The sequence below is a fragment of the Chiroxiphia lanceolata genome, chromosome 16, assembly GCF_009829145.1.
Source record: "Chiroxiphia lanceolata isolate bChiLan1 chromosome 16, bChiLan1.pri, whole genome shotgun sequence".
Lineage (NCBI taxonomy): Eukaryota > Metazoa > Chordata > Aves > Passeriformes > Pipridae > Chiroxiphia > Chiroxiphia lanceolata.
Genome location: NC_045652.1, coordinates 6,234,681 through 6,260,835, shown reverse-complemented (window position 1 = coordinate 6,260,835; position 26,155 = coordinate 6,234,681). Strand labels below are relative to the sequence as shown.

General features: G+C 40.9%; 2 protein-coding genes across 2 annotated transcripts in view; one reads left to right on the top strand and one right to left on the bottom strand.

Moving 5' to 3' along the window:
- Positions 1-14,830, bottom strand: part of CLEC16A (C-type lectin domain containing 16A) — a 63,474-nt gene extending 48,644 nt beyond the window's left edge. The window contains 10 exon segments of the mRNA XM_032703711.1: positions 1,588-1,641; positions 3,224-3,398; positions 4,222-4,345; positions 4,679-4,684; positions 6,187-6,292; positions 6,964-7,112; positions 7,868-8,001; positions 9,314-9,442; positions 14,750-14,784; positions 14,786-14,830. Coding sequence (XP_032559602.1) covers positions 1,588-1,641; positions 3,224-3,398; positions 4,222-4,345; positions 4,679-4,684; positions 6,187-6,292; positions 6,964-7,112; positions 7,868-8,001; positions 9,314-9,442; positions 14,750-14,784; positions 14,786-14,830 — 957 coding nt within the window.
- Positions 14,831-16,629: 1,799 nt separating this feature from the next.
- On the top strand, positions 16,630-24,823 carry DEXI (Dexi homolog). Its single transcript, XM_032703712.1, is given in 6 exon segments — positions 16,630-16,727; positions 16,730-16,756; positions 16,759-16,818; positions 16,821-16,961; positions 17,052-17,196; positions 24,166-24,823. Coding segments are annotated over 4 exon segments (270 nt in total). The 5' UTR covers positions 16,630-16,684; the 3' UTR covers position 16,961; positions 17,052-17,196; positions 24,166-24,823.
- Positions 24,824-26,155: the final 1,332 nt, after the last annotated feature.

Here is a 26,155-nt window from a genome sequence, read left to right as displayed (position 1 = left end):
TTTCTCATTAAAGCCAGCACCATTCCAGACCTTCAAAAGGGAAGTGATTATTAGCAGGTGGTGCTGACCCATGTAAACTTTGGAAAGTCTCATCACACTTCCAAAATGCTTTGAAGAACCTCCAAATCACTTGAGCTTCTGCCAGTTCAGAAAGTGTTGCTCGACTGTACACAGGCCTGTTTTGGTGTAAGTACATCACATGTTCACTTTGGGAACAGGGGAGGAAAAGTCCCAGCAGTGGATTTTCATTTGCCAACATGAGTCTCTCAAGCACTTGTCTCTAATATATCAGTAGTGCCTAAAGTGTATCCCTGGTGTCAGTAACAGAAATAGTTTGCAAGGTTTGTCAGATGCTCAGTGCACAGCTTTTCAGATCCCACTCCATCACAGACAGACTGGGTTAAAAAAAAGTGGAAAAAGATGCATTTCTGCCAGTTGCAGAAACAGCAGCTTGATTTTCTACATCACATCCCATTCTGATACACAGAACTTGTTCTCAATTCTTTATGACTAGTTCCATTTTCTTTTTTAAAAAGAATGAAGAACATAGATACAAATCTTGAAGTGATACCCAGTCAATGCTTCCACTGAAATCAAAAAGGTTAAAAAAGGTCAACTCATACAACCCTACAGTGCAGATCCCTTTAGTTATAAGAAGCTGTTCCTCCCACAGTTTTGTCTGCTGTAAATAACTCCCACATCACCACAATTTTTTAGATTTAAATTAAGGAGCATCAAATTATATTATCCTGAAAAAAAAAAATCTAAAAAGAAAAAAAAAAATCACACTTTTAGTAAAGCTCTGAAAAAAAGATGAAATTATAGGCCAGACAATAATAAAAGGTACTGAAAAACCTTAAGTTCAAAGAAAAAGAAATATAAATTCTATGAATACAAGTCAGAATTATTTTCAGGTGGTGTAATTTAAGAAAACCAGTCTCACAGCAATGCACTGAAGCCTACAGAGAGAAAAGATTAATTTTCTGTACAGTAAAAAAATCCACTGTAAAACTCTTAATTTGCAAATAAGTTCCAGAAAGAAAAGGAGGTGAGACTGGTAAGAATAAGAAATAACAAGTACTTAATTACAGATTTAAGCTACAGGCATAAGGAAATTCAAATTGTGAGGAAGTGAGATTTTGGTACTGGTGATTTTTGGGGTTGAGTTTTCAAAGAGGAAAATTCAGACCTGAAATCTGCTACAGCTTAGGCAGATTCAAAATGCAATAAAGCATCTATCTAAATTCCACCTGCCATTGTACCAAGTTCTGTCCCAACATGTTGCCCGACTCTGTTATGCATCATTTGTCAGGTGGTGACAATCCATAGTCATGGAATGCTCTAGAGGTTACACTGTGCTATGGGAGCCTCAGAGGAATGACAGTAACTCAAATAAGAACCTATTTTGTCTGCCCATAAAAACACAAAAGATTTTGCTTTTTTCTTTAATAGAAACTGAAAGGTTAAAAACTTCTTCTGCCAAAGCCAAATTGTCTTTAATGGCTTTGCCAAAAATACAGTAATTCATAAACCATAACAGTACTGAAAAACTTATTCTGATACACAACAAATACTTAAAACACTTACTTGAGACAGAAGATAGAGAGAAACTTGGAGACTTATTTTTGGACGCTCTCCACCCTATGGGAAAAGGTTATGAAAAATGCTGATTTATTTATACAAAGTTAAAGCCATTTACACTATTTAATAATTCATTTAAAATGTTTAATATTGCATTATTCCACATTCTGCTACAAAATATTCAGAAAGCATTGTTCTTTTAACATTCACTGCTTGTGAACTATTTCAAATGGAGACTCCCTGAACAAACACATCCCTTACTGCAATTGTTTAAAAAATTGCTATTAATTACTGTCTTTCACGGTCACTTCAGTAACTGGAATTTAAGAGGTGAGCATATGAGAAGTACATTGGTTTCCACTACGCTACTATTCTTTCAAGAAGTACTTCTCAGTTAACATTCATTAAAATCTGCTTTAAAAATCAGCTATTCAGAAACAGTGAAACATTATCCATATCATAAAAACATGTTCTTGGCAGACACTTCTTAAATCAAGTAAATAACATTGGGCAAAAATACTTGAAGTGTTAACTTCAGCACAATAACACTAAGTTTATAGACCAGTGGTACTGAAAATGTTTCTAAAAATAAATCAGTGATACTTTAGAAAAATCACCAAACAAATTCATCAGAAGGTAGGAGCAGCCCAATTTTATGACTGCAAATATCTCCAGCCTCATGAGAACAGACACCTGCCTGAAAATAGGAGGACAAGCAGATTTTTGTACATGAAAAGAGTCAAAGTAGCTGAAATGAAAGTAAAAGTCAGGAAAGCTCCTGCACTCTATTTCAGTGGTCTTATCAATGGTAAGACAAGAGGCTGATTGTTAATTCAGTCTTCAGTGCACATGCAACATACTGAATTTATTAACTTGCAAGAAACCTGATCTAATGAAAGCATGTTGAAATTCCAAAGCATTGTGATCTTAAAAAAAACCCCAGTACAGTACAAGAAGAAGGGAGGGGAAAAAAAAAAAAGAAAAAAAAAGAAAAACCAGAAATTAACCAAACAGTGAATTATTTAATTTTTTTAAAAGACAACTGAATGCAGAAACTTGTGCATGTTTTAAAAGAACAGTTTCTATTTCATTAAAAAGCAGCTCTCCACCAAATTTAAAGGCTATGTCTTAAAAATAAATTCAGCTGTATCACATTCCAGCACAGCTTCTCTGCAAATCAAAGGATCCAGTATCAAATTCAAAAGTTTGTATTTTCCATGTAGTACATATTTTAACACCATGGAAAATTTGCATGTCTACAGTGAAAAGGTATTATAACCTGCTTTTGCCAGAAGACGAGTTACCTTATCAGAAAAGGAAATCACACGTCTCCCAGTGTCAGAGAAATTTAAACCCTGTTCTGAATTCACAGTTGTTCTTGTCTGCACTACTGTCAGCTTTTAACCACCACATCATTCAAAGCAGTACTTCTTTGGTGAATAAAATTGAATCCATTGTGCTCTTACATTTATTTTCAGGCTATTTCCCTGACAGTCACCTTATTGAAGCTGTTTCATGTAAAACACACAAACACAGACAGCAACAGTATTAACCCTACTACAGCAGACACATCCTGAACAAACCACTACGCTGAAAGCAAGAAAAAGCTTTGAGAATTAACTGTTTGCAGATATTAGCTTACCTTATCTTGATTTACTAATGAATACACGTAGAGGGGAAGAAAGAGTCTATTAAGCAGGTGGTCTGTCAGCACATCGTTTAAAAATTCACAATTAATGATGAGGATATCATTAAGGTAATGCAGATGATCAAGATGTTCTGCTACCAGGTCACTCAGTTTGCCCCTATTTCTGTGCCTGAAAGTGAGAAGAAAGAAAGAATCACACATTAGCAATTGTGGAAGTCATAAAAACCTAGGTAAAAAAATTAATGTGCATCCCTGCCACAGATCACCTTGTGCAGAGATGTTTCAGTAAAGTCAACTAATGCAAGCAGCAAGCAGAGTTCAGGCTTATTTGTGCTTTAGGATGCACATATCGAATTTTTCTTCACTGACAGAGGCTTTTCACAAGCCAACCACAAAGATTTGTTCCCAAAAATGAAAGAAGAATTCTGTGTTGTATTTAACATCTACTTCTTCACTTGAAGAAAGCAAGAAACAGACACCCACTCCAAGGTGGGGGTGGCAAGGCAAACCCAGAATAATCTGAATCACAAAATATTTCTGTAGTTGATAGTGGAATATTACACAGCTATGTCAGGTCTGATAAAGTTCATCTTTCCAGTTTAAACTTTTTTCCTAGAATCTTTTCAGAAAGATCTTTTTCTGAGATGATACGTAGAAAAGGAACATTAAAAAGACAAAGATTATAAGATTGAGAAGCACAAAATACCTTGTTTGCCTTCTGGATAGCTACTAAATTTAGCAGAATTAAAGAGAGATGAAGAAGAAAAAGCATGTTGCCAAAGACTAACTGACATGTAGGGATATTAGCACAGATTGGGCACACAGCACCAGCTGTTAACTTACAGAATCACTAAAAGCTTTGAAGAATGAAAAGCCTGAACTGTCTACAAGGGAACATATTCAAAAACTGGACTACTACAGACAAAATAAGGAGAGCTTTAGCATCTGGGAAAAGCATTTCCATTCAATACCCAGCATTTGTAAAAGCTTACTCTTCATCAGTCTGCACACAGTTATCCAGTTCTATCACGTGGCTGCCAATAAACCAGACGAGGTTGGAGAAATAAGGAACTGCAGTTTTATCTCGAATGTAATGCAGCATAGGCTGGTTGTCCACTGAAATCATTAAAAAGAATCATGAGTTGCCAGTATTTTTTATTGTTCTTTAAGAAAAACAACAAAGTATCTTCTGAATTTTGACGACATGCTGGCTTTCCACATGAGAATATACCTGACACGATCTTATGCGTGAAATGGAATCTATACAAACGTCATATCAGTTCTTAGCTGGCTTGAATGAGCCTAATATTGATATATTTACTTATGTCTGAAGATAAACAAATCTAGTGGAATTCAGAGAGGTTCTTTTAGCACATTATTTATTAAAAAGAAGAGAAAAAAGCACAAGAATAAAGCAGTAATGCTGAGAGTCAAGCTAGTTAGACTTACATGACACTGCATTAAGGAACACAGGAATCATCAGTGAAGGAAGGGCAAAAGAAACAGACAACAGTTAACAGGATTAGGAACTGGGATAGTGACATCCTCTAAAAGGGTTAAAAAAGCTAAAGCACAAAGCATCTAAACTAAAGGATACAGGGTAGGTGTTAGAGCAGAATATATGCAAATGGATAGTCTGAGAATTATCAAACCTGAACATCTGAGCTGTGCTTTTGCAACTCTAACCTTTATATCACTACAACAACATTCAATGAAAATTCTAGACATTTTTTCCATAAAAATACTTAGGTACATAACTATATCACAAATAGGATATGAAGCCTATAATTTTCTCTTTTTGTGAGCTCACATTTGCATTTACAATTCCTTGAAGTAGAAGACCAAGTACCTATTTCTCAACATACAAAAGAAAAATATTTTGTCCCTTGCAGCCAATACCCTGAAGACCCTGCTATGCAAACTACCCAGTCATTTGCAAAGCAAATTGCTCATTGCTTTAAAAAAGATCTTACACTCTTCTGTAAAGACTGTCATCAAACCATTATTTAAATGACAGAAAGTTGTGTAAATTCAACACCTAATTTAACTTAAAATGCATTAAAGAACAAGAAGCCCCACATGAACATATTGCATAATACTACCCTACAGCATGCTGATTTCAGAGGTAGAGGTTTTGAATAAACAACCATTTTTCTACAGAGATCACTGTGATATTTTCAGCTAATTAAAAACTTTATATACCCCAAGAAAAACTTGGGGGAAGTGACTTTTGGACATTGTCTAGTCTAAACCCATTCTCAAAGAGGCTCTAACTTCAACCAGGTTGCTAAGGGCCTTGTTGAGTTTTCAAGATCTCAAACAATATGGATGCCTCATTTTCTCTGGAAAACCTGCTGCAGTGCTTAACAGTGAAGTTTCAGGTTTTTTCCTTATGTCCCACTGGAATGCCCAGCACAGGAATTTGCAACTGTCCTCCTGGCCTTCATTGAGCACCTCTGGGAATAGTCTGGCTCTTCTTAAGACTGGGGTGACTGCAGCACCCAGGAGTTCTACAGTCAGATTCTAATGCACTTCAAATCCAAAAGGAAGGGATGTAGGTTACTCCTTCATACACTACAAAGCTCAATTTCATCAGAAAAAAGTTGTTTGCATTCTTAAAACACTTTGGTTTTGGGGTTGTTTTCTGTTTGTTTACTTTTTAAATACAGTCACATTCTGATCTCTGTTGGAAGGGAAGCTGAAGTTCCTTGTGTATGCCTGATAGCTTGGGGTTTTTTAACAAGTTTCACTGGTGAGGAAATAATGCCATTTATAAGCACATACTGTAGGTTTGGGATAATGTTTCATAAAAGTCAAAAGGTGTATCTGAAGCATGTCAAAATGCTAAGCTTCTCAATCTCATAAAACAGAAACCCCTCAAATGTAAATAACTGAAAATTAAACTACAATCAAACAAGATTTGTACACATGCCCTTTTTAATATATAAAAAGCATACCTTTGTAGACATTTAAAGTTATAGTCCTAACAGCAATCCTGACCATGCTTTCGGGGTGGTTAAAAAATTTAATAGCTTCAGTGTACAAAGCGAAGTCATTAGTGTGCTGTAACAAGGGGAGAGAAAGCATTTATTCATTAAACATGTACAGGATATTTGTTGGGATTCTGTATGAAAAATGTTTTCTGTGGATTAATATGGTATTTTTACCTTCTACTTAAGTAATGTGAGTTTACAATGCACAGTCAGCTGCATTTGTAGCTCTGCATTAAAACAAACTGCTTTAAGCATCAGAGCTTCCCACGATAACTGAGCACATACTCAGTGCTTTTGTGCCCTCTTCTGGCAAAAAGCAGAGTGGAGCAAGGAAAAAACGATTTCAACTTTGCCCTTTGATTACTCAGGCTTTTTGGACTTTGACTAAACATCTTAGAACCAAGTGATGCAATAGAAAAGACCCTGCTTACAAAAGCACAAGAAAACAAAGCATAAACAAGTGGAATTCTCAGGGCAGTAAAATTCAGAACTCTTGAAATGGTTCAATATAACACTAACTTCCAGATTTTTATTTTTTTTATAGTTGTATGAGGACAAAGATCTTCTTTACCATGCTTCTGCAGAGATCCCCACAAATGAATCCTCAAATCACTGGTATTATCATTATAAAAATAAGGGCAAGACATTATGAGACAAGAGACTAAATAGAGTATGTGCCACACTGCCATCAATTTCTAATTCAAGCCCATTTATCATTATACTGCAACTTTCTTCACTTACCTCGTTATAAAAGAAATGTACAGTATGATTGTTGAGCTTCAGGGAAAGAGTTTTCAAAAACGATATGTAATATGCCATGATCTCCTCATCAGAAAAGTCAAATTTGTGAACAATAATAGAATTTACATAGTTATTAGAGAGCAGGTAATCTGAAAAATAAGAGATAGGTTAACAGAAAAAGATCATTATGGTAACAGGCTGTATTTAAGATACCAGATAGCAACAAACTACCTGATGCTTGAAGATACCAATTTTTAGCCAAAAAACTCATGTGATGGCTTCAAGCAGTAATGTAAAGGAATTGTTGTTTTGTTTGTACCCTACAAAGGTCTTTGCTCCTAAGAACAAGACAACTGAGAATATACTTCACCTTCCTCCATTCATGTAGGCTCTGCAGTAACAACTCTCTTTTCCTCCCCAAATCCTAACTCTCCAAGGCTTGAATACAACTTTCTCTTCGTGACAGTTGTGGAGTACATGAAACTAACTATTAATTCTCCATCCTCTTCATATTTTTCCAAAAACCTTGAAGCAAATGCCCATGGTTGAATGCCAGCACCAGTGATGTCAGAACAGTGCCAGTACAAATTATACAGCACAGCTCCACCACACGATCTGCAGCAGCAAGTGAACATTTCAGATCACAGCTGACTTAAAGAACCCCTTGAAATACGCTGAGTGCTTCAGCAGTACCAAACAACTACTCCTGTACTACTGAAAATTCACATTAAAAGGGATTTTGGAGTCAATTTACACTCTATGTTGGTAACGTTCAATTAAAAATATTGTTAGTAATGCATATAGTTCTGCAAAGGGCTACTAATACTAAATTTCATTGAATGAAAGGGGATGCAATCAAATCTTGGCCACTTAATTCTAAACAGTTTAGAAGTTGTGCCCTTACACAGTGATGTTTCATGACTGATGTTCTCAAAAAGGATGTTGAGAGTCTGCAGCAGCTGCACACACACGTAACGACCAGACTTCTGGCGCAAGATGTTCAAGAAGAAAACAAACATATTCTTCTCCAAGAAAAAGCTGAAATAAAAGAGAGATGTCATTAAGTCACATGCTGTAAGTAAAGGAACATCATGATATAATTTGGCCAGGGTCAGGGATGATTCAAGGCAAGTTTAACAAACAGCATGTTTTGCTTTTCTGATGAAAGAATTATTTTGCGAAGTTACATCTGTATAATAAAAGAATATCTTTCAAAAACTTTAAGCATTAAACAAGGCGGCTTAAAAATTCAAATTATGCAAATTTGAAGAATTTCGAATTTGAAATCAGGGCCTTTTTTACTGTATTTTAGTATACTCAGCTTATCAGGCAGCTTCCCTGCCTTACAATCATAATTTGGAAGGGGAAGGCCTCTAAATGAAGGTTACATTTTGTTCACATGCCCCTTTTAAGCTAACGCACTTTTTCTTTTCAACACTGCAGACCTTATTTTTGATCCACTTTAATTATTTTTTCCCACACCCAGATAGGCATTTCATGGTTTATTATACAATTCAAACAGAAGTGAACACTTGCAGTGTTTTTAAACCAGAAATGCAGTGTAAGAGAACAACGTGGACTCTTTCCTACCAGGATATCACAAATACACATCTATGAAAATTGCTTTCAGAAAAAACTCCTCATTCCTAAAATTCTCCCAAGTAGAGAAGACAGTGAGGAATGTGACAGAATTACAGTATAGATATGACTAATCAGAATAATTTTCTTGGTCCACATCATAACCAATTCATGCTGAAATAATCTTGTAACAAGAAAACCAACCACTCCCTAGATAGGTAATGAAAACCACCAAACACTTCAGCTTTTCTTATCTCAATTACAAATTGCCTTTGTAAAAGAGCAAGTGTTTTGAAGCAAAGACACTAAATACTGTCAGACTTGCAACTGTATCTGTTTTGAACTTCATTTTTCTATCACCCTATTTTATAAGGCTTAAAACAACACCTGACTAAACCTCTAAATATCATAGCTAGAATAAGACATTTATTTGTGATATCTTAGGTAAACTGAAGTGAACAAATTGAAGCAATATGATATTAATAGATGTATTAAGTAAATCTGGGCACTAAAATCAGTTAGTTTGTATTTATATCAAAAGAATGGAGAGTCAAACAAAACCAGTACACGAAAGCAACTCTGGACTTTGAACATATTTTAAAATAAACAAATTCTTGTATGATATGAATATGATCCTGCTACAGGACAGGGTTTTCTACACACATTCAGGATATACAGTCTTGGAAGAGTTAACTTTTTGAGCTAGAACTCTGTACAACTCTAAGCATTCTTTAAAAACAGAAGCAGAGTCCAAACTGCTCCAAGTACTCACTCAAACACTGAGCTGTCATTCTGGTCCCCCCAGATGAGGATCTCGGTTATGGAACGAATTGTCTCCACCAGCAGGTTTCGGTTGTGATCTGTTACTGTTGTGTTTTTAGTCAAAATATGATACATGTACCTAAAAGAAAAAATAAGTACAAGTAATATGCTGTCCTGACACTTTGTCTTTAGTAACTGTAACTTAATGTAGACCCACAGATATGCACACACTATGTCTAATCATTGTACAGTTTTAAAATCCTTTTAATACTGATGCAGAAAGAAAAGCAAGTGTTAAATAGAATATGTGAGTGACAAAGGAAACAAATCCATAACTAGCCAGTTATGAGTGTTTATGCATATGTTAAAGTGGGACTAGAAATTGTGTAACACTTGTCCCACAGTGCTTCTTACGTGAATTTCTCTGGAATATGTTGAAGTCACAGGAGTGATGAGTAGGAAGAAGGAGAAATAGAAGAAGCAGGTAAGTATGCAGTAGCTGGTATAGGAAAGTGTAATTGTGGAAAGAGGCACATACAGATCTAACTGGAGAAATCAGATCCCTTCTCTTGCCAGTAGAGATCCTTTACAGAGTCACATCAATTTGATGTTTAATATCAGGACTGTCAAAGAATATTCATTCATCTTGGCAAAGCTTCATCACTAGGTCTCTGGCCCCTCGAGCATAGATATACTGATTGGAAAGGAGGCAAATTCTGACTTTACCATGACAAAGGGCAAGAGTTTAAAAAAAGGATATGTCTGTATCACACAGGTGACAGGAAGCTAAATAAAATCTGAAAGGTTTGTATTCTAAGTCTGAGAATTTTACTCATCAAGGTTAAGCGCTTTTTCCCTCCCCAACAATAACTTGTTATATCATCATTCTTTCTGTCCCACAAAAAAAAAGGAGGGGGGGGTAATTTTGACCATATTTACAGTTTACTTAAAATTTGCCAAATTTTGTTTGGGGAACCTTCCTCAAAGAGTTGAGCTGCCACTGAGTTGGGCAGAGCTTCACAGGACCTCCTGGAAGACACAGTCCATCCCCACAAGCCATGCAGGGAGCAGGGACTGTTTCAGAGAAGTAAAATGCTCTGTGTTGTGATGGTAAACACTGTGTGCTTGCTGATCTTGATATTACTTAATCATCACACAACATTTTACTGTGTTGAGTACAGCACAAGGACACCCAGAGGCAAACAGCTCTCAGAATTCCACAGCTTTAGCAAACTTGATGCACCACATTACCTTCCCTCATCCCCAAAATCAGCAGTGTGACAAAGCCTATATCACATTACCAAAGCCATTATCATACTACATAGACCACCAGACAGCAAAGGAAAGAAGAGGAAAACGAGAAGATGAGGCAGGAGAGGGGGGAAAAAATTGGTTTTTCATAAATAAAAAAATATAAGTAAAAAAATAAGTAAAGAAAAAAAAAATCTCTCCCTCTTGATGGTGGTTTTTTTCCCCCTCATAAATCAATACTCATTTTCAAATTCAGAACAGAAATTGCTCAGACTGAAACCACTTCAGGAAAAGTTGATTCACAGCTACCTCCTACAGTCATAATTGGTTGGTCACGTGCAGTACCATAACAGTCACTAAATAGTCAGCCAGAGAGCACCTTCAAATCCTCTTCCACTAATCCAAGGATCACGGTTCAAGATTCCTTCTGTGGCAACTGACAGTGTGATGGCTCACAGTGAACACGTGAGAGCTTAAGTCTGCCCATATATGAGAATTCCCAGAGTTTCTAAAAGAGCACATGGAACAGGAGTCCCACAAAACCTTCCCATCGTGGCACTATGTGTATTATCAGGACAGTGAATCAAAAGACAGAGCACAAACTAAGTCCCTGCTCTGAGCTTGCAGCAGTTAATGGAGCAGAGATGGCAATTAGATCAGTTCATTCCACAGACCCTGGACAATAAGTACTTTTCCTGACAGAGTTAAAGAGAGTAATTATACACCACATTACTTCACATATTTTAGACTGTTTATTTGAAGTCACATATAAATGACTGCATCTGTGAACACATATTTCTCTTTAATCAGTCACATCATACAAGCTTGGAAATAAAGTTTACTCCAGCAGTAGAACTCTGGGAACGGGATGCAGTGGGAAGAATTACATGCTATTACCTCACCTGGGAAGCCTATGGAATACAGAGCACTACAGATGCAAAAAGGAAGAAACATTTAATAGTAAGGAACACATTATCTCCAAATTTATTTACTTAATAAAAGCATTACTGCAAAGTTCCTTAATTTGTTAAGGCACTGATGCACTTAGAGGAAACCTGGGCTTCACTTTCAAGTTATTCCTTTATCTATTTACTTGAAAAGGAATGAGAAAGCATGCACAGATTTCTTTCTCTTTCCACTCAAATAAAATAACATACAATGGCAACAAAGTATCACACAAACCCAGTATTTTTATATTTAGACAAATCCTTAAAGCCTCTCTAAATTCTGATTACAGAGGGGTCAAGTTCGTGCTCCAAAACACAAAATCCCTCAGAGGAGGCCTTTGTTATCCCTATATCTGAAGACTGGGTTCAAATAAACAAAAACCCATCACACAAGAAGTGTTAAAGTACTCAATACAACCAAGATCAGTGGGAGATGCTGCCAGCAACTTAAGAAAACAAACAAATTTCTGAACATTTTTCTCGTAAGAAACCATGCTCAAAGGGGTAACATAAAAACTCATGAATACATACAGTGTGTACTAATGACTTTCCTACTTATTACTTACAAAAATACACTAAAACAGGTAAGAGTTTAGAAGTCAAGCAGTCAAATTTTTAAACCCCAGATTTAAGCATAACATGCTTGTCTTTTCACTCTGCTGTAACTATGTAATCACATATTGTTCTCAGAGAGGAAACCCAACACATAGCACAGACAGGACCTCAGGAAATGAATCACCCGTGAAAAGAGACTTCAAGCACACACCTTTATGGACACTGCTTCTGACCAAGGCATGGGAAATGTTCAGCACCCAACTTTAATGGCACAAAACCTGTTGTGCAATCACTATGCAATTAAAATACCAAGTGCAGAAGCAACAATGGGGAATGTACTTAAAGGTAATAACAGGGCTATGTAAAATACCTTAGAAAAGTAGGGTGAAAAATTGCATCTAGAAACAAAGATGCACAAAAATACCAAGTTCTCTGAAATATAATGGTCAGAAGCATCCAGGTAGTGCATAGTTCCGTTTCATCCCTCTCTAGATCACATTTCAGAAGTTGAATTAAATTGTAACTGTTTTCACTAGACCAACGGATTGTATAAAACACTTAATACAAGCAGCTTCACAATTTTCCTTTAACCAATCCATTCTATGGCATGTTTGCAGAAAGACTGAAGAGTAAAATTTCAAAAGCAAGCTTCAAAACAAACTGCATTAAAGCTGATGGGAAAGATCCAACATTTACTGACAAAAAGCAGTGACTCTCTTGGTATCACTAAACATTTACAGTTTAGACCAAACTCTACTTTATGCCAGTTTCAAAATAAAACCATTCCCATTAGGCTGACCTGGACAGATTTCATTCCTGTAACACAGCATAAGACATCTTTTACAGGCTGAGCTTATCTGTGATAGCAAGGTTGGGGTGTTATACTCAACTCCTTGACATGGGGTTGAAAAGATGAGAATGCAGACAGCTTATCAAGGGATCTTATCTAGACCAACTTTCTTTCATGACCCAAAAAGAAGACTCTCTGCCCTTTTCTCTTCTGTTACCTCACCCACTTCAGCTGCTACCTCAGAAAAGCCCTAAATTTCACCTTACCACTACCTTTGCTGTTGAAATTCATGCAGCCTGGCTAAACAAACACTTAAAATATACACAGTCTAAACAGACCACAGGTCTTGCCTGTCCTTTCCATATTACCATTTTGGATTCATAATTAAAGAAGTCATATGCAAAAAAGCAAACAGACCAAAGCCAGTATTTTAACAGAGAACTACATTCTTCAATTCTCAGATAAGAAGTCAAGCACAAGCCACAACACTTCCAGCCCAATTTTTGCTGCAAATCAAACAGTGTGTTGTTTTTGTATTCTCTGTGGCTCTGAGAGAGCATATGGACACATTTTCTTCTTAAGTCTCCTTCTCACCAGCCTATGTTTTTTTCTAAACTTAAAGTTCAGTTTCTTCAAAATTCAACCTGTATCAGCATTCTTGCTCTATCTTCAAGTGTAATATCAAAGCCAGGCAGTTCTAAAGCTCCACTAGCACTGAGTACCTAATCATGTTACCTCATATGTTAAATAGAACATTCCTATGTTTATATCTGAGCATGACTTCTCCCTTTTTTCCTGCAGTGTTAGATCATGTTGACTTACTAGTCTGACCTACCGTGCAAAATTACTTCTGCAATGCTACTACCTCATCAGTTTTGTATTCATGCATTTGATTTCCCTGTCTTCGGTAAAAAGTAATGCATTTCAGTTAGTCTTGCTCATTTTGAACATTTTTCCAGTTTAGAGACAAGAACCAGAATCCATAAATCATCTCAATAAGGCAACTGCAAGATCCAAATCTTGCACAGCGTATCCTGCTCGTTACTGACAGACCCCATTCATGTCCTCCTTGTAATATCACTTATCATTGACAACTCTCACTCATTTTTTTTCAATGAGCTACATATTCCCAGTGATTTCATTTAGATAACGCTTCCTCTCTTAATGACCTCCTTTTCTTTTTCAGTACAAAGTAGTTATCACGGAGGATCTAATTTTTCTCACGACAGCACAACACTTAAAATGGAGCAGAGAAATTAAGTTTTTTTTGTCCCTTGCCATCCTGCCACCTCTCCAGTGGCAGAGCTAGGAAAGAAAAAAAAAACTATTCCATTTTCTGCAGACAGCAGTAACACAGGGATTTATATGGGGCTCCAGGGACCACCGCTACAGTTCTCAAGCAGCTGCCGAGCCCCGCAATCCAGGGCACATGCCCTGGACGTGCCGTGACTCGCTGCTCACACCGACAACCCGCACACCTCCGGCTCTGTCCTGCTTACACTGGGAAAGGCTCCCCTCGCTTCCACCTCCCCACTACCAGCGAACAAAGTTCTCCCCCAAGAGGAGTGCGACATTTCCCGCAGTTATCACCCCTCGCACTCCACTCCGCCGAAGAGTCCGTGGCAATTATTAAAAAAATCAAAGAGTGAGTGTGACATGACATCACACCACGAGCTGCGTCCGCCCCGAGGACACTCCGGGTCGGACAGGCCGATTTCCGCGGGGCAGACACCGGCCCGCAGCGGCTGCTCCGCCACCGGGACCGCTCAGCGCCCTTCCCCTCGGGAGAGGGCGGCAAAACCCGCCCGAGCAGCCCCGCGGTCGGAGACCCCCGACAGCCCCGGAGCGCCGCCCGCACCCCCGGCCCCGCACCCCGAGCCCGCGCCCGGCCCCGCGCTCTCACTTGAGGTGGTCCAAGGAGTGGATGCTGCGGGCGGCACTTGCCGTGCCCGCCGCCCACCCAGCTGCGGGAGCGGCCGAACATGCTGGCGGTGAGCGCGGCCCCGGCGGCCCTACGCGCTCATGGCCCCCGGAGGGGGCGGGCGGGCAGCGGCGGAGCCTCGGCGGCGGCACACGGCGCGCACGGCGCACAGGCTCGGGCGGGGCACGCCGGGAATGCGGCCCGGCCCCGCCCCCGACTGCGAGTCCCGGCGGCACCGCGCGGGCCGGGGCCGCCCCTACAGGGAGCGCTGTGGGCACTGAGGGCTGGGCCTCGGGAGCAGGTGTCACGAGTAGTGGGATGGGGCAGGCTGGAAGGACCACACGGGTCATCTGGTCTCAGCAGGGTCATCCCAGCGCACACGGTACAGGATTGTGTCCAGACGTTCTGGGATGTCTCCACTGAGGAGACTCCACACCCTCTCTGGGCAATCTGTTTCCAGTTCTCTGTCACTGCACAGGGAAGAAGTTCTTTCTCATGTTCAGGTGGAGCTTCCTGAGCAGCAGTTCTTGCCCGTTGCCGTCTTGTCCCTTGCTGGGCACCCCCGAGCAGAGCCCGGTCCATCCTCTGACACGTCCATTCAGATACCGATAGACATTGACGAGGTCCTCTCTCGTCGTCTCTTCTCGAGGCTGAACAGCTCAACTCCCTCAGCTTGTCCTCGTCAGACAAGCTCCATCCCCTCATCATCTTTGTCACCCTCTGCTAGACACACTCCAGGAGCTCCTTGTCTCTCTTGTCCTGATGCCCAGAACTGGAAACAACACTCCAGCTGTTGTCCTCACCAGGGCAAGTAGAAGGCAGGATCATCTCCCCGACCTGCTGGCAGTGTTTTTCTTATGAAAATTGTTCCTGACATTCCGTGTTCACCTTCCATAACCTAAAGAGAGCAGCTGTGTGGGGTCAGGGTTTCTGTGCTGCGAGACACAGCAGCAAAATTCAGCTGGCTGACATTCCCCTTGCTGAGGTTCTTCCTATAAGGGGATTCACTTTTACTTTTGATCGCTAAAATTAAAGAAGATGAAGAGAACAGGACTATTAGTGACTGTCGTGACCTAGTTTGGGATTTCTTTTTTTTTTTTTTTTTTTTTTTTGCTTTTACCAGAGAATAAATTAAGTAAAAGCTGAAGAGTTTGGGATCCAGGTTAAAATTGCACCGAGTTTAACATCATGCTTCGGTGATATTTTGATAGAGGCATAGCCTCGGTCAGCAATGAAACACCAGCACCGCAGCCGAGAGGGGCCCGCGCCCGCAGCGCTGCGCCAGGAGGGGACAGGGAACAACTTCCAGGGGCAGAGGAACAGCGCAAACCTGCGGGGCGCTGCAGGGCTGGGCAAGGCGAGGGTCGGGCACCGCCAGCCGCCTCCTGTACCCTCCAGCCCTCGGGCAGCCGCAGCGGGACCCGGCTGCCGGTACCGGTACCATCCCCACCCCGGCAGTGCCCGGCAGCGGGTGAGGCGGCGGGGGGGAGCGGGGCGGGCAGCACGGTCCAGCCGCGCAGGCCGGGCCCGCAGCCGGCGGCAGGTGCTCCCAGCGCGCCTGCGGGCTCCTGCCGCGAAGTTTGCGGGCGGGAGGAGGAGGAGGAAGCCGCGGCGGGACTGCAGAAGCCGCGCTGGAGATGCCGCTGAGGAGCCTCCTGCCAGTGGCGGGGCTGCGGCAGCGCCGCTGAACCCGCGCTGGCCGCCGGGGCCCCTCGTCCTCCGGGGACGGAAGGGACCGAGCCGGCCGCTCCGCGCCACTGAGAGGGTTCGCCTCTTCCCAGGGTCTGGATCCGGCTCCTCGGGGGTTCTGCCCTTCGCTGCCGGGGCTGCGGTCGTGCAGCCCTGCCCCGCCGCTGCCGCCGCCCCCCAGCGGGCCGGGGGGTCGGTGCCCGCTGCCCCCGCAGCCCCCACGGCTGCATGCCCGCCGCGGTCTCGGCACGTCTGGATTCGGTGGAGTCCTGGGCTTCCATGCGCTGCTGGTGCTGCCCTATATTACGTGGGCTTGTTCTTTGTCAACGTGCTGATCCTGTACTATGCCTTCCTGATGGAGTACACGTCCTCAATGTAGGCATCGTCTTCCTGCCCGAGGATATGGACCAGGCTCTGGTGGATCTGGGGATGCTCTCCGACCCTGGTTCCGTGCTCTACGAGACGGACAGCGAGCTGGATGTCTTTGACGGGTACTTGGAGTGACGCCCCGGGGCGCTCCGAAGCGACCGAGCGGTGCCGCCGCCTGGCCCGGGGCCGGGCGTCCCGGCATGGCCGTAGCTCGGGGGCCGCCACGGCCCCGGGATGCCCTCGCTGCGTCCCGGCTCCTCCTGCGCAGCATCTTCCCTTCCGAATGACACCCTTCCCTCCCGGTGCAGGGGCCAGAGGGGCAGCCGGGACCCGCCGCCACCGGGCAGGCCCGCGGAGACCGCGCCAGGGAAGTAAGTAATTTCCTGGGGCTCGTCCTGGGCAGGCCCGCGGGGCGCTCCGGGCGGGCACGGCGCCGGGACACGCTCCAGCGCAGCTCCCGGCACTGCGGGCACGGGGCCGGGGCCGCCCCCGGGGCTCCCCCCGCCCGGCAGCGCCCGGGGGGGCGGCGGGACAGCGTCCCTTCCTTCCCCCGAGGGCTCATCGAAACACCGCAGCTGTGCTGCCTGTACAGCTGGGCAGCAACTCTGCTCATCCCGTCCTGCAAGCAGCTCTGAATCTAAATGAGCATCCCGGCTAATATTTAGTACAACTCAGAGACCATCCTCGAGCTAGAAATACATCTTAGTCAGCTGCCCTTTCAAACCACTCTGTTGGATCATGACAAATACCAGCTCACCGTTCTTCCATTTTAATTGTAGCGAGGGTTTGCTTATCAATTCTTGTAGTTCTGAGTGATTCTAAAACTCTGGAAATGTGAGGAATTAGCATTTTAAAATAGTAAGATGCATTTGGGAAGAAAATCACTGTTTCTGGCTAGGACTTTCTGTGCCAAATGTATGTTAATGAAAACATTCAGAGTTTAAATTTAAACGTGTTAGCGAATCTGCCAGTGGATTTTTTAGCAAAATACTGTCTGTAAATTTGAAAACCAATTCAGGATACCTCCCCCCTCGTTTGAAATGATGAAAATAGAAAATTTAGTTATAAGATTTCAAGCATAACCTCGGAAAACACACTGTACAAATACCAGTTAACATCAGGCTATTTTAAAGTCTTCTAATTTAGAAAAAAAAACCCCAAACAAACCTTTCCTATCGTTCTGTCTTTCATATAGGTAAAATTATCTCCTAAATATTTCTATTCAGATTTCATATAAAGAAATAGTAGCTGATTTTGGTCAGTAGTTTAGAAGAAAAACTGGTGTTGGAGTAACATTGGTTGCACAAACACAGCTGAACAGCACTTGGTCAAAGGCACGTGGGAACATAAGGAGGGAGTGAACAGATTTTGTTGCTACTGGAGAAATCCCACAGCATAGAGTCACTGAAAATGAAACATGCCAACATTTGGTGGTTCATCCCAAGCAACTGGATTAGAATCACTTCTGCTAGAGTGGAAGGTTTGGAGCAGAAAAACCTCCCCACGAAACACTGATGGCTGCTTTTGTGGCTGTCTCCTTTTTCAGCTGGGCAAATAACATACATGCTCTGTATTACAGGAAGGAAATTCCTAAAAGCTAATGGAAATCTAAGCAAAATGTTTGGTGTAAAAATCCTTATCCATTTACTCCCGCAAAATACTTTTCCCCTAACTCTTATTACTCCAATGCCATTTAATGGGTTAAATTTCATTTAAGGGATTAAAAATACTTTTAAAAATCACTGTTTTTCTGACTAAAATTTGTCATGGTGAGTTGCATCAGTTTTCAGGAAGACCTAAGGAGAGCAGCAGACATAATTTTTCTCAGTGGATTTTTCCTGTTGTATGAACATATAGTTTGATGGATTATAGGGCCTGAGAACAATTCTGTTCAGTGCAGATAAATGGGCTTTAGCATTTTCCTTCATATTAATAAGATAAGCAGATCTGAAAACTTCTGATATTTGGACTGTAAAACCCTATCATCTCCATATGCAGAAATCAAAATGCAGAGGTCTCATAAAACTCAGAATAAGTCTCAGTCTATATCCTGTGAGCTAGTGGAGCTCTGCCTGCACAGGTACCAACTCCAGCCTTGATCCTTAATTTGGAAGCTGTCCTGTTAGATGGTGGTTTCCACTGAGATCAAATCACAAATCCTAAAGTTGGGTCAGTTTTAGGCAGCAAAAAGTATGCTATTACTGTATTTCATATATTTATATATTTAACTATATTTAGAGACGCAGCAGCCAAGCCACAAATTGCATAATTATTTAGCTACCAGGCAAACACTCAGCATGTCACCATGAAAAGGAATTTGTGTTAATACCCTGGTTACAGATTTCTTCACTGTTCTGTGCCATTCCTCCTCACCAGTCCCTTAGCAAGGTGGTAGAGGAGGGCCCTAATTTGGGGCCCTCCAAATTTATGTTTTCTGCTTTGGGAGCAGCAGTAAGGCCCTGAAAGGGAAGATTTAAATTCCTTTGGTGCCTAGCCTGCAGTGACCCGAGGTCGGTATGAGTGTTAATCTGTGCTCTCCACAGCCTGGGAGGGCTCCCCGCCCGCACTGTTGCCTCGCTCCCCGAAGTGCTGAGGATTCAGGAGACACTGCAGGAGGAATTTGTCTGAGTTTTGCCAGCAGTGATGAAAAACACATAGGAATCCTCTTTGCATTAAATAGGAGTGTTCCTCATGTGACTCACCAGTGGTTTCTGAGAGCAACCAAAGAGCTAAGATTAGCCTCTGCTGAATCCTTGCAGCATCCTCCGTGCCTTTAGAAAGCCTGGAGGTGAGTGGCATGTGTGACAGGGAAACAAAGGGGGGAAATCCCAAGAGGTGATTCTGCAATATGTGGAAAGGCTGATTTAGATGTAAAATTAAAAGAACATGTGGAGAAAAGCTCTGTTCTCTCTGCAGCAAAACCCTCACTTGAATAAACTCAGTAGGAGCAAAATCATGTCCAAGTTTCTGAGCATAATTGGTGGCAGAGATTGAAGGCAGACAGCTAACTAAAGCAGCTGAAAGAAGTTTCCTGGCTATTCAAATGGAGAAATTAATATGTGTAAACTGAACAGGATTGAGCTTGTTTGTGTCATCTACTGTTTTAGAGTGAGTGTGCCAGGTTCTTTATTATATTCGAAGTCCCCTGGACTAAAGTCACATGACTGTTCTATACTTTCATAAAATCAGATGTGACTCATCACAAAGTACTCTAATCAGAAAGAAAATAAGCAAAAGTAATCAATAATCAAAACTGAATAGGAAATACTGATTAATATACTGTTATTACAGTATTATATATCATTACCTGTATTTTTTCATAAGGTGAAATATGATGAATATCTTCAGTGAGCAGAACCCAGCACTGAAAAACTTATGACTCAGCACTTCTACTGAATCTCAACATCTAAATTCTGAATCAAAGAAATAGCTTTACTCACCAGCTCATCAATACAGTGCCAATTAGAACTGCAGGCTCAGTGTCTATGGGAACATAGCCCAGCAAAGAGGGAAATAACCACACTGGACTACTTGCTGTGTCTGCCACTGGTGTCTTCTGTGAGCTTGACTCACCTGTGCCTCTGTTTGTCTCTCTGAAACAGAGATGTCCTGTAAAGGGCAGATCAGAAGAATGTTATCACTAGCATGATAAATGAATCACATAAATGCATCAGAATCCCCTTCCTGACTTCTTCCTTTTCAGACTTTAAATATTAAAAATAGTGAGAACAGCAATCTGTTACTTATTTTACCTTACCATTTTTCACTATGTTTTTTTCTCTCTTTGTAGAAACCTCCAAGGTGGCTTGTTGACTCCATGATACAGATCAGTTGGCTATTTTATAAATTATAGTAACAAGAGGCTTAAGAGCAATTAAAAAATGTGGTTTGAGTTCTTAGATGTTATTAAAATTAATAGAAGTTCAGTGTTAAAACTCACCTGATAACTCTGCTTTAAAGAGAATTTTGTACTTAATAGGAATTTCATCCTAGATGGAAGGAAGACAAAAACATGGTTCTGTTTAACTGTCCATACAGACTCATTAACCACAACCATGGGCAGTCCTGAGTGATTTTCTACCAAATGCATTTATTTATATAATGCAAAGAGAGTAGGCAGATTTTTCAAAAAGCTTTCCAAAAGCTGCTGTTAATAATGTGAATTAAAACAAGGCATAGAAAATAGGGAGACATTCAGTTTTGGATAGAAATAGTTCAGGCCTGTGTTAATCATGTGTTAAAAGCCTCAGTCACAAGTAATTTTAAAGAATAATTTAAAAAAAATCTCCAGTTCTTTCCTATAAAAATGAAGCTTACTGTAATCAACTTGCTTCAATAGGTGGCAATAGCCAATTACCAGTTCTAAGCTGTCAAAGGAATTAAGAAATGAATCCAATTTAATTCTTCATGTTTGTTTCCTCTGGAGGAAGGACAAAGTGCCACTTTAGTTCAGCTAATAACTAACAATCCTAAAATAGAAGAAAAGAATAATTTGTTTAGAGACATTTAGTGTGTATACTTGGCCAATCCAACTCTATGATATTTGATGATTCTAGTTTATAAGGAGTGCAACTGTCAAAAGGGATTAAATAGTATGCACAAGCTGCTAAATCTTTCCATTTCTTTGGAGAAATTATCACACTGTCTGTCTTTTCCCAGATGAGTTTTAGTACTTTGGCCATACTCTCGGAAAAAAATAGTGAATAATTTCAGTGGTGCTCTCTGAAGACACAAACATGTTTCTAATATATGTGATAAAAAGGGCAAAGACTAATAGCAGCCATATATGGAAAGTAATGGTTTAATGGAAAATGATGACGTGCACTGAATGATATGATTGCTGGGTAAAACTCTAGTTCAGTTATATACTCTTTGAAGTTCAAATATATTCTTTGAAGGGCCAGGAAAAATAGACCAAAGGCTCAGTCAGGCAGCAGAGCCCAAAGAGGCCATGAGATCTGAAACACACTCCTGCAGAAAGTCAGAAAACAGAAAGCAGACAGGATGTAAAATAAAGTCACTGTGTGTCCTTTGGTCCAGGCTGAATTGTGAGGAACAATAACCTCACGGGCAGAATTAACAAAAATATCATGACTGAGTTTCTTCTAAAGCTGAAGTTATGCTACTACAGCCATACTGTTAAATGCTTGCAGGTATGTTGGCTATTGGAAGACTGTGGTTCTGAGATGTTAAAAGTATTTTCCACCTTATAATTTTCCATTGGTTTTTGAAATTTTTGAAATTTTCTGTTAAAAATAGGTTCACATGAAATTTGAGGGACAGCCTTTTAATCAGAAAATGAGAAAGGCAAGATTGAATACCCTGGTCAATTGTATACTTCACACCCCATTTAATATCTGCCACAACAAATTACAGTCTTGGACTAGCGGCCCTACAGCAGTACTTGAAACTTCCATTAGATGGCTTTATACTTTGCTTTGGAAGCCCCATACATTTTGCTGTGCTATTTTTAAGTCAGTCTAGAATTTGATCTACAGTGCAGAATACTAACAATCTCTCCCTGAACTGTCTGCTCTAGACCAGTTTTTAGTTCCACTTGGAAAGCAATCAAATAAACATGAAATGAGTTACCTGGTAGAGCTGCTGTTTCCCCTTTTTGTAACCTTAGCTTAAGAGACAGGATTTTGAGCTGATGTTTGCTGTTAGCAGGTGCTGTAGCTGACAGACATTGGACAGAAATACCTCTCTGGACACAAGAGCTTTATGTTTCTGACCCAGCATCTGCAGTAACTGGCACACAGGAACATGTGAAATGTGATGAGTCAGACCACGATCCCCTAACTCTGTGTTCCACCTCAGACAGGGGCAGGAGATGCTCTCTGGGACACCAAAATCTGCAGGCTGTTCTCTTTGTGCTTCCCAGAATCCACAGTGGTAGGATGTGGGATGTTACAGGACACATTGCTGCCCAGCCCTTCAGCAAATGTTTTCCAAACCCGACACCTTTTGCCTGCTCAATGTCATGAAATCCTTCTGGATTTGCTTCCTATTCAGTCTCTGAATACCTGAAAGAGCTTGTTTTCTGCAGTCTGGAAGATTCCTTTATTAATTCTTTTCTCTGAGTCAGTAATGGTGATAAATAAAAATTGGTCCCTGGTGTACTCTGCTGCTGAGTTCTTTCCTACCAAGGCTTATTCTTTCCTTCCAATCTTTTAATCTGCTTTCAATCCACAGAAGAACCTTTCCCCCAATACTGTGTCAGCCTGTTTGCTTTCAGCTTCCTTTAACACCCTTGTAATGGCAGTATTCCTCTGTCTGTCCAAGCTCATGCAGAACGTGTGATCATCATAGTTCATTCTTCATTCACACCCAGAAAGGGAAGGAGGGAAGAGCTGTCCTTCCAGAGGCTTGCTCCACACAGCCCAGATGAGCTGCAGGCAGCCAGGGGACCTGCTCTTGGCCTTCTGTACCTCAGCTCATCCTCAACACAGATTCATCCTCACACAGTCATCCCCTCTCAGAGCTGCACCATTCTACACTGTAGTAGTTAGTGATCTGTAAGATCACAGCACCAAATGGATGCAGTCACTATGCCCACCAACGTCATAATCCACAGCTCTTGTGTTTACCTCTGGTGGTAGTAAAAAAATCATCTCACAGCAGTTGGATACTTTGACCTAGGCAAGGCAAATTGGTTGAACTGGGATAAAGCAATATAACAATAATTTATTCTTGCCACTAAGACCAAGAAGTTGACCCAAAACTTTACTTAATTCTGTAGCTACTTACCCGTGGGTCCAAAGTGGTTTGAACAACATGACTCTAAATTAAGAAAGTGACCAAAATCAGAGCTACATCAAATGTAGGCAATACATGGTTAACACAATGACTCAAAAAATAACAACACTAATGAACAGTATCTTGTTAAGAGAGAGTAACCAGTTCAAAAATCAGTTTTAATGAATAGGTCTGATGATATCAAACCTGGCATAAAATAGGTTACCCCACTGTATGTCACAGCTGTTGTACTGTCCTGAAAACATCCCTTGCTAGTTGGCACGATGGGCTGTGGTTCACAACTTACTCTCATACCTCTCATAGCCCTCACACTGATATCTTCATGCCTCTGTTAAAAATCCACTAAGGACTCGTGTGCTCTGACATTAACGGGAACTGTGACATTAATTTCTACGAAAGGTTGTTCAGGCCTTTACTGCTCAAACAATTATTACCCATGGTCACAAAAGGGTTTGATTTTTAAGTTTGGTTTTTTTTTAATAAGTCAAGGACATGTTGCTGTATCTCACATACACAGTGACTATTCTGTTCATTTTAGCTTTGGAAGGTTACTCTGTTTTTATGTGTTTTCTTTTAAACAGATTCATTAAACACCTAACATGGATTATGACCAGGATAATGGATCAAGTCCTGGAAAGAAACTGTGCTCTGAAATGTGGAGATGGAAATAAGGACAAGAGAACAACAAGAAGAGTTGCCATCAGACCTTGTCAGTTGTGACTTCTCTTCAAGGTCTTTGCCTCTTGAGGGTGCACTAACTGCAGTGACTCATGCACCATGCTGGGCTTCCATGGGTAATTCTGGGATGGACTGTATGAAAAATAAGATAAACTACGTTCCATTATAACAGAAAATCAAGATGTTACTCAGATTTGATAAACTTTTGAATAAATACCATGTCACCCAAGTGGACACGCTCTACATATAGCTTAAGAGGGTTTTACAATCACACATTGAAAACTCTACCAGCCAGTAGTTCAAAGGCAGTGCTTTCTCAGGGGATAATATGCAGGAGTGACTGCAGGGGGGTTCTGTTCAGGGAGTATAACGGCAAGAACTGTGCTAGGAAGATGTTTTATTTAAATTGTGAGTTTTGAAATAGATCAGAGAGTGAATTTTATATAAGTCAGATGGATTCATTATCTAACACAGAATACTTGGCAGATTGTTTAAGCTCGTGTTCCTATGTACAGATGTGAAAGCAATACAATAAAGACTGATCTTTTCCATGAAAAATTAGCAGTCATATTGAAGTTGTTATTTTTCTATTTGGATAGAAAATAATTTAAATATGCTTTCCAGGAAATCTTAGTTTTCCTGCAGGTACCTCACGTAGTTCCAGAATGCTGAGATGCCCAGTATGTAGAAATCCTTCTCATGAAAAACTTAAGAAATCAGACCTGAACTGAAACATCAGGAACTGTGGTGGGAGGAACCCACACATTACTGAGGGCAGGTACTGGACTGGGTTTGGTTTTATTTTCTAGAAAAGTGAGAATTTTGTAACCGTGTAATTGTTTAGCCAAGTTGATGTATCAAAACCATTTCAGACAAAGCAGAATTGGAAACAATTCTCCTGTTTTCTCTCTCTGCATGATGTCTGTGCTCTGAGGTCTGTGTTTGCCATCTGCTCCGAGCTCAGGCTTCCCACTCCAGACACATCATGAGCCTCTCGACAGTCAGCACAAGGGAATGACAGGGTGATGGTTTAGATCCCCCATGAAACAATGACAAAGAAACTTGCATATAAATTTTTTTTTCCCCATACTCCCAGTGTGTTGCACTCAAATGGCATTTCTTAGCCCCTAGGAAGTATAAACTAGCTCCCAGTTCCCAAAATTTCTATGCCCCAAATACAATTTTCAGCTGCTTCTGCAAGGGGGAAGCACTGGTGTTGAGCCAAGTAGCTTTTCTTCAAGATAGGTTTCATCAGATGCAGTTTAGGCCCTTAAAACACTGACAAGTGCTTTGTTTCATATAATCCCTGGCTGGCAATTCAGGAATGAAGGCACTTAGGGCACAATATTCTAACACATAAAGATACATTTAGGGAACTAAATCCCCATTTAGGTAACTATAGAAAGAATAATCAAGTCTAAAAGCTTGTCAAGCTTGTGTTCACGTGCCCCTTTGGTACTAACACAAGAAGTGCTGAATTTTGCTACTGAAGGGGGTATTCCTGCTGCCTGTATAATCAGAAATTCATACTTCTCAGAGATGGCTTCACTAGTTTCTCAGGGCCACATGTATGTCATTTTAAGAACATGGTTCAGTTTGTTATTATTATTTTGTAATAATTCCCTGCAGTGGGTTTATGCCACAGAGTGCACAGACAAGGCAATACAAATTCCACCCAGTAAGTCACTTTGGAGATCCTGAATCTTAGATCAAGATTTCCAGTTTCTCAGATCAGCTCAGCTTTGTACATTTAAAGGATAGGGAGAGTGTTACAGGGTCTGACTTCCATCATAACACAATCCTTGGCATTTTAACAAGGCTTCTTTGACAACAAAAAGAGATTGGCATAAAGAGAGCAGCATTTTTCTCACCCTAAAAGATTTTTAGAACACA